Consider the following 12,320-nt stretch of genomic DNA (forward strand, 5'->3'; position numbering starts at 1 on the left):
GAGGCTCGCTGGCCCCGATCGTTCTCCCTTCGTTTTGTATAATTATATTATTAATATAATATATATTATTCGCCGGGACATTAAAATATTCGTTCTTAGCCTAAAATATAAAATTGACCTCGCCAATGACGAGTTCGAGGGAGATGATGTTTTCGGAAGTCGCTAGACTGCCTCTACGAAACCGCTACGAACCTCTACGAAGTCTACGAATCTTGTAAAATTTTTCAAAATCTAATAAAATCGAGATACGAACGGTCGATTGATAAAATTAGAAATGCATTCAAATCAAAAATAACGAACGAGCGAGTAGTGCATCAAGTTAGCAGGAAAACGGGGACTAAACGAGGTCCACATGTACGTGTAGGTATGTATAGCGCAGGTGGTGCGTCTGCTTGCGAGGGTGGGGGCGGGGAGTGAGGCGGGGCGGGCGCCGGGGGTAGATAACCAAGTCCGAGTCGATGACCACCGCCTCCCGACCACAGCCGACCGCGGCCCTGATAACACGGGGTGAGCCTCCTCATGAACAGAACAGTCTTATTGAAAAAAATCAAAATATTGACACACGTGCGCAGGCGCACCACAAATAAGTCGTCGCTAACAGAGCGGCCGAAGAAAATGTGTCCATACGAAAAAGATTAAGATTTAGACGTTATCGATAAAGTAAACAACCGACTCGCAAGGGGGGCCTTACCAATTCAAATAATTTATGTATCATGTTAATAGAAGGACCGAGCGTCGACCGTTGCGTTGTTAAAGTAATGTAGAGCAAAAGAGTAGGAGCTCAAACAGTAAACTAATTAATAGAGAATTCCTTAAATGCTTTCAAAAACTTGGGGCATTGAAATTATTTGTGGAACGTTCAAAAGGTCGTCAAGGAAGGCTAGCGCCTGCGCATGTACAGTGTACACTGCACAGTACGCGAGCGGCGCGGCGGCTCGCGTGCGTCCGCGCACTCGCCGCACACAATGCAGCTCCGCTATTCAGGCCTCCCCCTGGCTCGGCCTTTTTTATGCTCCGGTCGTTCAACTTGTCTTTTTGATGGGATAAACCCATTTTAGGGCCCGATGCGAGGCCGGAATAATCAAGTGCTATTATTCGCTCCCTCCGTTTTCGGTATATAATGTTTATTTTTTTGATTTGCGACGTACAAACAAGTGATCGGCGTACATCTGATTTAACCGCTTTCGGATCGACCGGGGGTAATGAAAGTGGTCGAAGTTCATTGTCACGAAACATCCTCTTGTCGATGGTAGATAGCGGATAGAGCTACTCGACAGTAGATACGAATTGTAATCGTACGAAATAGCTTGTCCAAAAAGTTCAATGACAAAGACGTTTGAATCTGATTAGCCAGTAATAATCGGCCAAGTGCGAGTCGGACTCGCGCTCGAAGGGTTCTGTACAGTTATAGAGCGAAAGTAAGGAAAAAATTGTGTTTTTTCATTTCTGTATGGGGAGCCCCCCTTAATTATTTATTTTATTTTATTTTGTATTATATTAATTTTGTTATTGTGCAAAAATTTCAAGTGTCTACACGTAGCTATTATGGATTACGAGCCACAAAGGGCAAAAAATAACGTTTGTTGTATGGGAACCCCCCTTAAATCTTAACTTTATTTTGTTTTCAGTATTTGATGTCATAGCGGCACCAAAAATACACAATCTGTAAAAATTTCAGAAGTCTAGCTATAGCGGTTCTTGAGTTACAGCTTGGAGACAAACAGACAGACGGACAGACATCGAAGTCTCAGTAAAAGGGTCCCATTTTTACCCTTTGGGTACGGAACCCTAAAAAGTACTCTTTATACTAGCACGATTCACGAGCCGTTGTTTTATGGTGTGTATGCCACCGATCTGATATAAAACTGTTATGCTCAGCAGATTGGAGACCTGGAAGTTGTCAATAGGAGTATTTGAATATTCCAGGAGCGCATATTACGTAATGATTTCCTCAGCTTGAAATCCTCCGACTTAATAGTACGTATTAAGTTTACCGACCTTATCACCCTTCATCTACGATCCTAGCTTTTAACATTTAGTTTAGCGGCGCGGTTGATGCAATTTGAACTCTACTCGACCGCGTTAAGGACGACTTAGTTTTCTTTATCATAAAAATGTAGTAAAATTGTGATTCAATAAAGGGTTATAGAAATCAGTTAATACCTTAATAGTACTCGAGTGAACTATCAGATTATTTTAACAATCACAGGAAGAAAACCAAGTGCTTTCGACGATTGGACTTATGAGAAGTAAAACTTTTACGTGAATCTACATTTTGTAGATAGTAATGAACTAATGTACTATATATTTACCTGAGTATATCAATGTGTGTCTTTGTGCCTAGAAACTACATTACAGTTAACTTAACATCACATATTAAACCGCTCCTTTCGAGCAAATAGCTGACTTTGTGTAACAATCTACAACGCATGTCTACTGTGTATTATTGCGGTATATTTTGCGTCGGGTTTCCACGTGTTAACCCAATAAATAAGAAACATTTAGTGAAAGGATCGATCTTGGTATCTAAATTCTAAACGGTCTGTCATTGGAACGAGCATAGAACGAGTCTTAATTTTTGTACTCCTATGCCTGTCACAACCCGAAAGCTCTATACTATTTTTCGAACATTTCTTTATTAGCTTGTAGTATTTTTCCGCTGTTTCGGTCAGTTCGCGCCTCCGCCCGCTGCCTCTCGTCACTCGCGTCAGGCGCACAAACTGGCCCGCAGCACCTGGCGGCCGCTCGTCCACGTACCACGCTTCTCTCCCCGCGTCCCGACCACCACAAAAACTTCACCCGTATCTATATGCCATGTTTGCGTCACTGCTTTCGTAAAAACACTCTTTAATAGACGAAGTCAACAAAGGATACCGAATTAATCCAACGTATCTCGCGAACACGCTACGTATCCAATATCCATCCACCCGTTCGAAAGCTAATAACGTAGAGACGAAAGACAATGCCGAGACTTAAATCTCGACGATGCAGAGCTCGCGTCCTAATATCATCAAACAAAGCTAAATAAATAGACTTTGGAGTCCAAAAAATAATTACTAAAAACAGCTTAAAGTCATTTCCTTCAACGTGACCGCTGACCGGTCGTCTAGTTTCAAAATTCCGTCAGCTACACTTTCGACTCGTGCTTGACCCCCCCGCGGCGGGGTGTATCGCGCACCTGCCCGCCGGCGCCGTCACCACTTGCGACACGAGGAATACATTAGCGTGGTGTAACTTAGCCGCCGTAAATCTCGCGATGCTCCGGACCGACGACGTTTACGATCGTCAGCTTATTCTCACTAATTCGCTTCTCACGTCAACGGCTCAATCGATAAAAAACAGGTGACCGCTTGGCGGGTAATGGAAGATCGCGATTCGCGAGCCACAACACTCACCACCCCACTTCTCAGTGCTGTTTGTATAAGGACTGCACGCAAGCACGACGCAGGAGAGCGAGAAATAGATATAATGATTTCAATTATTTCATCACCCTCGAGTCGGAGCAATAGATAATAAGTTTTACGACTCCGTCTGGGTAATAAAATAGTCGTTTTGATTGTTCTGATATATAATAGGATACAGTAAAATTGGGCTCATATAAAATACTAAATTACGAGCGATAGAAATAGGTGCGGTAATGCGGTCGTTAGTATGCCGACCTGCCCCACCGCCACCGGCCGGAGACGCCCCGCATCGGGAATCGCCCTACGCTTATAAATTGAATCGTTTCGAATAGGTGTCTTCGCTAATCGCTCAGGTAGGACTCGGGGCATTCGGTGGTGACTCGTTATCGACCTTCCGACTTGACCTTAATTGACCCATCGTATCGAAGTTTCGTGGCAAGGCGGACGATATGGGCCGAAGCGGGCGGCTCCTATCGGCGGCGCGTGCTGCGATTATATGTCAACACGGGCTTATCGCACGTACGGGTCAATATTTGTGTGCAGTCCACATATTATCACCGGGGCTCGGAGTACACCGCAACTAACGCTGATAATAAATTAATCATCTTCGTTTTCATTTCGAAGCATTTTATCAAACAAAAGTATTCGGAGGAAAAAGTTGCTCAATGGCAAGTAAACATTACGGTAGGAAATGGGAGCGACACTCGTCATTCATCGAGACGTTGGCACACGAGGGGCAGATTTCCTCAAAAGGAAACGCCACCAATAAAGTTGTAATTGTTTAGGTGTACGGCGGTCGTTAAGTGTGGACTGTGGAGCGAGTGTCGATGTGTCAGGTACAACAACACGCGGGAATTTCGCGAGGGTCAAGCACCCCGGGAGCTATTTCCGACCGGGAACCGAACCGCCGCCGGGGGAACGGCTCGAGCTACAAGCTCCGGCCGTCAGACACGTATTGCTCGAATCTTCAACTTTAGCCATTATATTATGAAGCACGAGCATTTGGCGGTAAGTTAAAAAAATTGGCTTTTGAACGACATTCAAAGAAATTTATAGTAACGAGAGAACCAACGAGACGGGAAAGTCCCCATAATGGTCTCTCAGTCCAGTACGCAAGGATTGGCTTGATATTTACTACTAAAGCGAGGAATGTAGTACTAAATCGTCATCGAGACGTCTTAGAAGCAACTTAAAAGCTAGAGTACATACTCTTTCCGCTACAAGCTGCCGGCGACACCACTCACCGTCACCGGACGCGGGCGGCCCGCATCATCTCCGCCGACCGGTGCATACTCAATGACCGGCACCGAGCTACTCACTACTCGTTACACTTACCTGTGGACACAAACAACACGTTACATAACAGTCAACATAAACATTATAAGGGTGTTGAGGATATAACGAAATATGGACGTGTTCGGAGAATTTAAAGAATCCAGCCGTGGGTAGCGGGATTGGCAGATCACTGGATTAACGTGATCAAACCAGAGCTGCGACTGCATTTTGCGAGTACGACCGTCGTACAGGGAGCGCACCCCATTGACATCATCCCCTAATTTCACGGCGTGAACTTAATCACTGCGAGCTGGGGCCGGACGTGTATCGCACTGGCCTTCATTATTTCATTATGCAGATTATATTTTGCCATCGAGAAAGCAAACTATTAAACTGAAGGTACTTGCAATTCAAAATATAATGTTGTTTATAAAACTAAAGCACTTGATACATGCAAAATCTCTAGGTCTCTACAGCTCTACAGTCTTAGAACAAAACCCAAAATGTATGTTACGCTAGTAAATTAACAGGTTTTTTTTAACGTTACGATAATTATAATAATATGCATATTGTATAGGAATTAAGAATAATTCGAAATACTGGATGAGGATTTGTATCAATTATCATGATATGATATTAGTGATTAGTGGGTATTCCACTGCACCGTCGGGATTTGGGGACTCGGGACTTGTGGCGGCGACGTAGACCACCATCTATCATCCTCCTATTGTCCTCGCTTCATCCCTGGGAGCATATTTCCACCGTAACGGCTACAATGCGCCATTTCTTCGCATAAAATCCTTATACCTGTGACGCGGCCATATGCTCCATCTTAAGCGTACCCATTGTCCGGAGCCGGGTCGAAAGAGAAAAAAACCCGAACATCTGGCGTTCTCCACCCCCTTACACCCCCGCCGGCGAGATGGGTATACGGCCCCGGCGCGGGTGGGAGCGGGACGGCTGCCGATTGTTGCGCACCCTCCCCACAAAAAATCAAAGATTGGATGCGCGCACGCATCGCCGTGTTCCGTTTCCGAATTTGAATCGAACATTAGCATGAGATTGTGTTCCACCTTCGAGTGTATGCTAATACCGATTAATGTTTCAAAAAGATGCGGTCGGCTTTGCGTTTAAATCTTTTTGTGCATTTTTTCATACACTTCCCATTTGTCTAATAACTAATAAGATATTATAATATCATGCACTATTTTAATCCATATCCTGTATCTTTGTCAATACGCATAAGTACAGATGACACGGTGTTTCTTAAGTGTGAATTCTTTCAGTGTTTCTACACATCTAATGGACAATATTACCAATTTAGTCGCTATCAATAGTAGCAATTACCCCTTATAAAGTTACGATCTACATTTCGAGTTGCGATACAAAAAGTTTTGAAACAAAAGCCATAAACACAAACAGGTCATTCAGACGTATGAATGCTCATTGTTTTCCATATTGTAAGGGCAGGCTCATAGCATCTGTTTCAAATTAACCTGTCACACACAAGTAGGCAGGAGCCGTGGGTCTCTATCACTGACAGGTAATCTTGAACACCCCAGGTTAAGCTTATTACGCAATAAAATTTCAATATTTTTGATAACATTGTAGGTTTGATAACAATATAATTATTTTGACTACTGTCATAATACTAAAAATCCTCTACAGAATCACTTGTAACGAAGCAGGTGCTGAAAGATAAGCAATTCGGTTCTGAAAATTAACAGGACTATGTCAATACAGCATCGGTTTAAGCTTAAGAGCTGGAGAATATCTTAAAGAAAATTCCAAATAGTTTAAACCATTTCCTCACGTTTTTCTTTAATTTTCTCCATTTTCACGACATTCTTGAATCCTTATATAAGAACTATGCCAAGCGATAGCAGACATTAACAATCTGTAGAGATAACTGCAAAACGTAGGAGTAATAACGAGAACTCACTAGACTAATAGCTACCTGCGACGGTTATGCGAATGAAGAAACCCTCGGCCAGGTATCTACCATGATCAAACAAGGATGGTGCTGGAGACAAGTGACACCACATGTTCCAGCACATACAACAACACCGTTTATGACCCGCGTCCCTGCTCCCACGTGAACAATGATCGGTGACCGACCAATAAACACCCTCGTCACTATTCACTTTTGTTTCATCCCCGCAGAAAATTACTTAACACCTTTGTCAGTTATTTTTCCTATTATCCTACTCGGAAAGTACATCATTGAGAAGTAATAACTGAGTTTGCAACTTTTGTTTCATTGCTTGCCGCTTAACAGAGCGACCACGTGGCGTATCTCGAAGCATTTCTTATCGTGTGAATGACTACTTTCGGTATTCGTGTGATATTCAAGAATCAATTAAAATCAAGTGGTTTTATGATATTTCTTTAGATTTCAGATTTGGCAATTTAGCAATGTCTGTATGTAACATGTTAAAATTTTGTGACTGGACTCAGATTTCGGAGTTTCGGACTATCATAGATATGAGGAAAGGATAAAAGAAATCAGAAGAAGAAGTAAGAATACAACTTGTAAAAAGATTGTTAGTAGGGAACTTGTTATAGGAGAGATTGTCAAGTGGAATATGACATCGGCAGGTCGGGGCTGGTGTGGGGCTGGTGCGGGGCTGGTGCGGAGCTCGGTGGTTCCGCTAAGCGCCATCCCCTATTTCTTGTATCAGTCGGTAAATCGGCGAATTCCCACGCACGGCCCTGCCAGGAAGCCGAGGCTCCTATTAAAAAACACCCACACTTTCGACTGAACATCTGTCCTATTCGCCGTCCTCGTCGCTCTCGCGTCCCCCGCGTATGCCGCGTTTCGCTCGGCTCAGGTATAACTCGCCGACGGCAAGTGAACCCCGCTAGTCGCTACATACACTCTACACACATATTAAAATATTCTAAAGTTTTTAAATCAAAAATTTCTACTTCCTCCTCTTGATCGCAAGTTAAATAACATTAAATAAACGACATAATTATATATTAAATTAAATGTGGTTTTCTATTTGACTTTATGGAAACACTGTCCGCATAGATTAACTACTACACAAATTAATGATCTCCGCGTAGTCTGGTCGTAGCGGAGACCAATCATTAATTCATTTATCTATGACTGTCCGATGTTATATATAGTCAATTTTAGTTAAAGGTTACTTGTGTTAAAAAGTTTTTCAGGATTAAACTATAAACTAAAAAGCTTCGAAAATATTCAATAAACTACTAACCCAACATTCAAACGTTCAAGCATATTAAATTATTTTTAATGCCTCTCTCCCTCTCGAAAATAATACCTATACAATCGCCAGGATTATATTCTGCCCGGACTCTATTTACTCGCGACTCGCGAGTCCCTAAGTTACACATTATGTTTCGGCGCACAGTAATAAATTCACCATTCAATTTTATAATCAATTTAATACGATAAAAAAATTGTCACAAATCTATTCCACCCCAATACCGACCGGCCCTTTAATCTATTCTAACCCTTCCGGCGATGTTCACAGGGGCGTAAATGCGTCGTCGTCGGCCGTATTTTATATGTGAGCCGCGATGCATGAAACGGGGGGCGCCCGCGCACCCTACCTTTACAATTTTTTGTCCCTCTCTCGTAAGCCGAGGGTGGAGGAATAATCCTTTCATACGGTTCCCTCATACCGCACAGTGCTGCGGTTATGGTGCTACGTCGTAAGTGTAATCCGACCGACTTAAAAGAGGTTTCAAAAGTTCAGGAAAAACAAACAAATCCTACTCCTGATCTTTAAGATAGAGCTTTCGAATACGAAGTAGAATATTATCATCATTAAGCGAGCATAAACAAGCATCCTTTGACTTTAGAGTTCTTTCTTTTATGACAGTATAGTTCTCATAAAATCGGAAGATCATCTCTCTGTAGCCACTTCCGATACTTTGATGCGCACAGTTCGGTCGCAGTGTGAAGCGCACTAACACACTGTAGTACCCTCCCTCTGGCGCGGGCGCTATTGGGGTCACGTATGTAAGTGCGCACGAAACTTACTGTCGGGGAACTTGTGTTCACTTTCTGATTCCCGGCCCCGGCCCCGGGCTGCGAGGGTTCGCCCGTTCGTGTTGGAGTAAACGATAACTCGAGTTAATGCTACAAGGATCAATCGTTCCGCTCGGGGGACCGAATATTCAATAAAGCTCGGTGATGCTCATAATATTAAAGTGATTAATTATTGCATCGCTAGACAGTCATGACAGAAATAGTCGGTATCGCAGGCTAGACGCGATTAAATGTGGAGTAGGTCGATGATAGGTAAGGCGGGAGTCGATGATTAGGCGATAGAGAACAGTCAGGGAATAAGACAGACAACCTGAAGAAGTCCTCAAATAGGACCAGGAATGCAACTGCTCCGGAGCCAGTCTCATTGGGGCACGAACACTCCCTGAAAGGGCATGTATTCCAGATAATTGTCAGGAATGTCACTCCGCTGACACGGGATGTGGAACAGGTACGGGCGGTAGGGCACAGCCCGCGGGATCTCCTCCAACACGTCGAGCCGGCAGAACAGATGTGCGACTAGTCGCTAATTACGCATTCTCCGGAGCGGTTATATATCACATGCCATAAAGGTTGCTAGCATTCGTGTCTTCCAATATCGGATACCCTAGATGAAATATAAGTAAATAATATATTCATAACGAATAGCTTGAAAGTTTAACTTCGGACTTTGGACAAGCAAGATGATACTCCATCGGTAAAAAAGTTGTTTCTCTACCAATGCGAGCGTGGTAAGTTAAGTCGTTAATGTGTCTAGCCAGTGTTTCGGTAGTTACGAACACAAACTGGCTGGCGCGGCGAAGAACTGTGACGCACCTGGCAGCACGCGCCAATCTGCGCCGGAGCAGGCCGCAGGCGTCGACCCACTTACACCAGACCGAGCGACACATTCCTCGAATATCGATATTTATTGACTCGATATCCAAACAAGTGGTTCTGACTTCTGTGTGGGCATTGAACAGGCTCAAAATGTGTTGGTAGAATGAAGAGATTCGATTGCCTGATTCGTTTAAATAATTCACGAAGATTATCTTTAATTTAAGGGCTACGGCTTTTTATGATATGATTAATTTAGACAGCGAAATATAAGGCACATACGTACGTTAAATGAAAGGGATATTTATCACATGTGGAAAAAGTGAATTTATTAATTTTCTTGATAAACAGTTTATCAGTTAATACCTTTAAAAATTCTAAATGAAAATAATCCGGAAACTGATTGTTGAGTGGCCACGTCGTGCTCTATCTATTTAGCAGCTATAGTCGCCTATCTCCATGCCTAGCGCGTTCGATGACGACATTGGAGATAAAACCGCAGATCGAACCTCGTGCCGGCAGGTTCAAGGTTGTGATTACGAATTAATTAACGAGATCAAGTTAGCAATAATTTCAAATTTTATGTCCAACAGAACCTGCCAAGCGGCAATGTAAAAAATCAAATGTTCTACTAGAAAAAATAAAACAAGCATTATGGTGCCGACACAAAACAAACCGGTGCTAGTAAACAAAACCAAATACACCTATGTTATAACGAGATCAAGTTAGCAATAATTTCAAATTTTATGTCCAACAGAACCTGCCAAGCGGCAATGTAAAAAATCAAATGTTCTACTAGAAAAAATAAAACAAGCATTATGGTGCCGACACAAAACAAACCGGTGCTAGTAAACAAAACCAAATACACCTATGTTATATTATATACTTACTACATGAAAGCACAGCCGAGTTAACTCACAATTCTGCTCTGAATAAACGTCATCAATACAAGCTACTGGTGGACTCTAACAACAAAACAAAAGCTACGGCTACACACAAACTCTACGACACATAAAGCTCGGCGAGACACAGGACCTCACGCTAGAAGTGTGACATCCTGGGAAATTTTCGAATCGAACACCGACTACTAATGTCCAGTTTCCGAGATGTTTTGACAAGAGTTTATATCTATTCAATAGCTTTTGATCAGCTAACATCAAAATATTAAATAGGAACCGATTAATCGTTATTAATCGGTTCCTATTTAATATTTTGATGTTATATAGTATATATGTATGATGTAATATACTATATGTTATATAGTTAAACTCCCTTTAAAAAACCTCAGAAACCGAACAAAAATGACGCCCACCGTGGCTCTATTCAAATTTACTTGAAATTAGAACTGAACAGAGCACAGTGTGGTTGGTGTTTGTCGAAACCAGGACATCAGGCACCACTCTATCGCGGTCTGTCGGAGGTGGCGCGATGCTCACCCACTGCGGCGGCACGTCGGCGTGCTGGTGGTGCTGGTGGTGCGCGTGGCGCCGGTCCGGCTGCTGGTGGCCGTTGGCCGCCGCGCACGACGTCGCCGCCACGCCGTACTGCCGCAACACAACACGACACACTTCAGACACGACACCATTGTAGACCCCAGGACCAAAATACATACAGTATTACTGGCACATTATTAAGTAAAAACCCTGTTTGTTGAAATGCAAGTAGCAGATGAGTTTACTCTTCGCAAGTGCTGTTGATGAAGCGAGAGCGTGATAAGATGTCCAGAGGGAACATTCTCCTCAACTCTATTAAGACTGACATTTACCACTCTTACGTCCCTTAAAAAATCGAAATTCGAGATATAGGTTAGGTAGGTTCGATATAATAAGAATCTTACGACTATGCCACCAAAGCCAATAATCTTCAATTAGGAAAAGTAAAAACAAGGAAACTCAATGAAAATATAGGAGGGTAGTCGGCCAACGTTTATCGCCCGCGGCCCAGGGCAGTCGCCCTAATGTATTGGGTTCGCGTGAATGTCGCGGACCTCTGTAATGGTCCCAGTGCGATGTCTCTATTATTGCACTCAACTTGGAACTACTCTACAGTTTACTTTCATTGAGTCACTATGATCTGCAGTGGATAAATCTTGCTTTTAACTTAATATTGTTATCTTGTACGACCCCGAGGAAACGGACGTAGCACGTCTACAAAATTTCCGCCCACGGCTGGCGTTCCTTGCGCCAAGCGCTAATTTCTTTGATAAGTATCGTAACTAAAAATTATTAAAATTTTAACAGTCGAGGAGGAACGTGTCGCTCCACGTGCCCGTTTTTAAAATGTAGGTCCTTAAACAATTCAAATTGCCGTTTAATTGATTGTATTTCGAAGAAACGGGGCAACTGTCAATTACTTCTCCGCTACCCCTTTCCTCTAACGTGTCATTAAAAGGAATTAAGTCGGGGAAGATATCAAAGTATCAATTACCGAAATCGTCCGCGGTTCGAGTCCAAACAATCAAAAACCGCTTTTCCTCGTCGTGCCGAGCTCCTCCCCCGGGCGTCGGCGGGGGTGCGGTCGGGGGTGCGGAGGGTTTAGACCCCTAAGGGGGTGCACCGTTAAACGCAGGTCCCCCGCGGTAGGGGGACATTCGGGCGCACATCACCGCGGCTAATGAAGGGTGGACACTACGTATACGAGATACTGTGTAGTGTGTAGGCTCGGGGGCCACTCGACAACAGACTCGGCTCGTTAACCTTTTTTACTACAAGCGGAACGATCTGCATTCGAATAAACCTCAGGTAGCTAATTACGGCCGAGAGCCCTCGCAGAGTCCCACTTTTATCGGTTCGGACGGGTGTAAT

At 43.4% G+C, this 12,320-nt stretch overlaps 1 protein-coding gene across 2 annotated transcripts in view; it reads right to left on the minus strand.

The window, feature by feature from the left end:
* The window catches only part of LOC121738636 (transcription factor 12), a 91,440-nt gene that overhangs the window by 42,189 nt on the left and 36,931 nt on the right, over positions 1 to 12,320 (minus strand). The window contains exon 3 of one of the 2 annotated variants that reach the window (XM_042130881.1): positions 10,953 to 11,060. The exons of the other annotated variant lie outside the window; for it this stretch is intronic. Within the exon in view, the coding sequence (XP_041986815.1) occupies positions 10,953 to 11,060 (108 nt within the window). The remainder of the gene's footprint in view (positions 1 to 10,952; positions 11,061 to 12,320) is intronic. 2 annotated transcript variants of the gene reach the window in all.

This window comes from Aricia agestis, chromosome 2 (assembly GCF_905147365.1).
Source record: "Aricia agestis chromosome 2, ilAriAges1.1, whole genome shotgun sequence".
In the NCBI taxonomy this organism is placed as follows: Eukaryota; Metazoa; Arthropoda; class Insecta; order Lepidoptera; family Lycaenidae; genus Aricia; species Aricia agestis.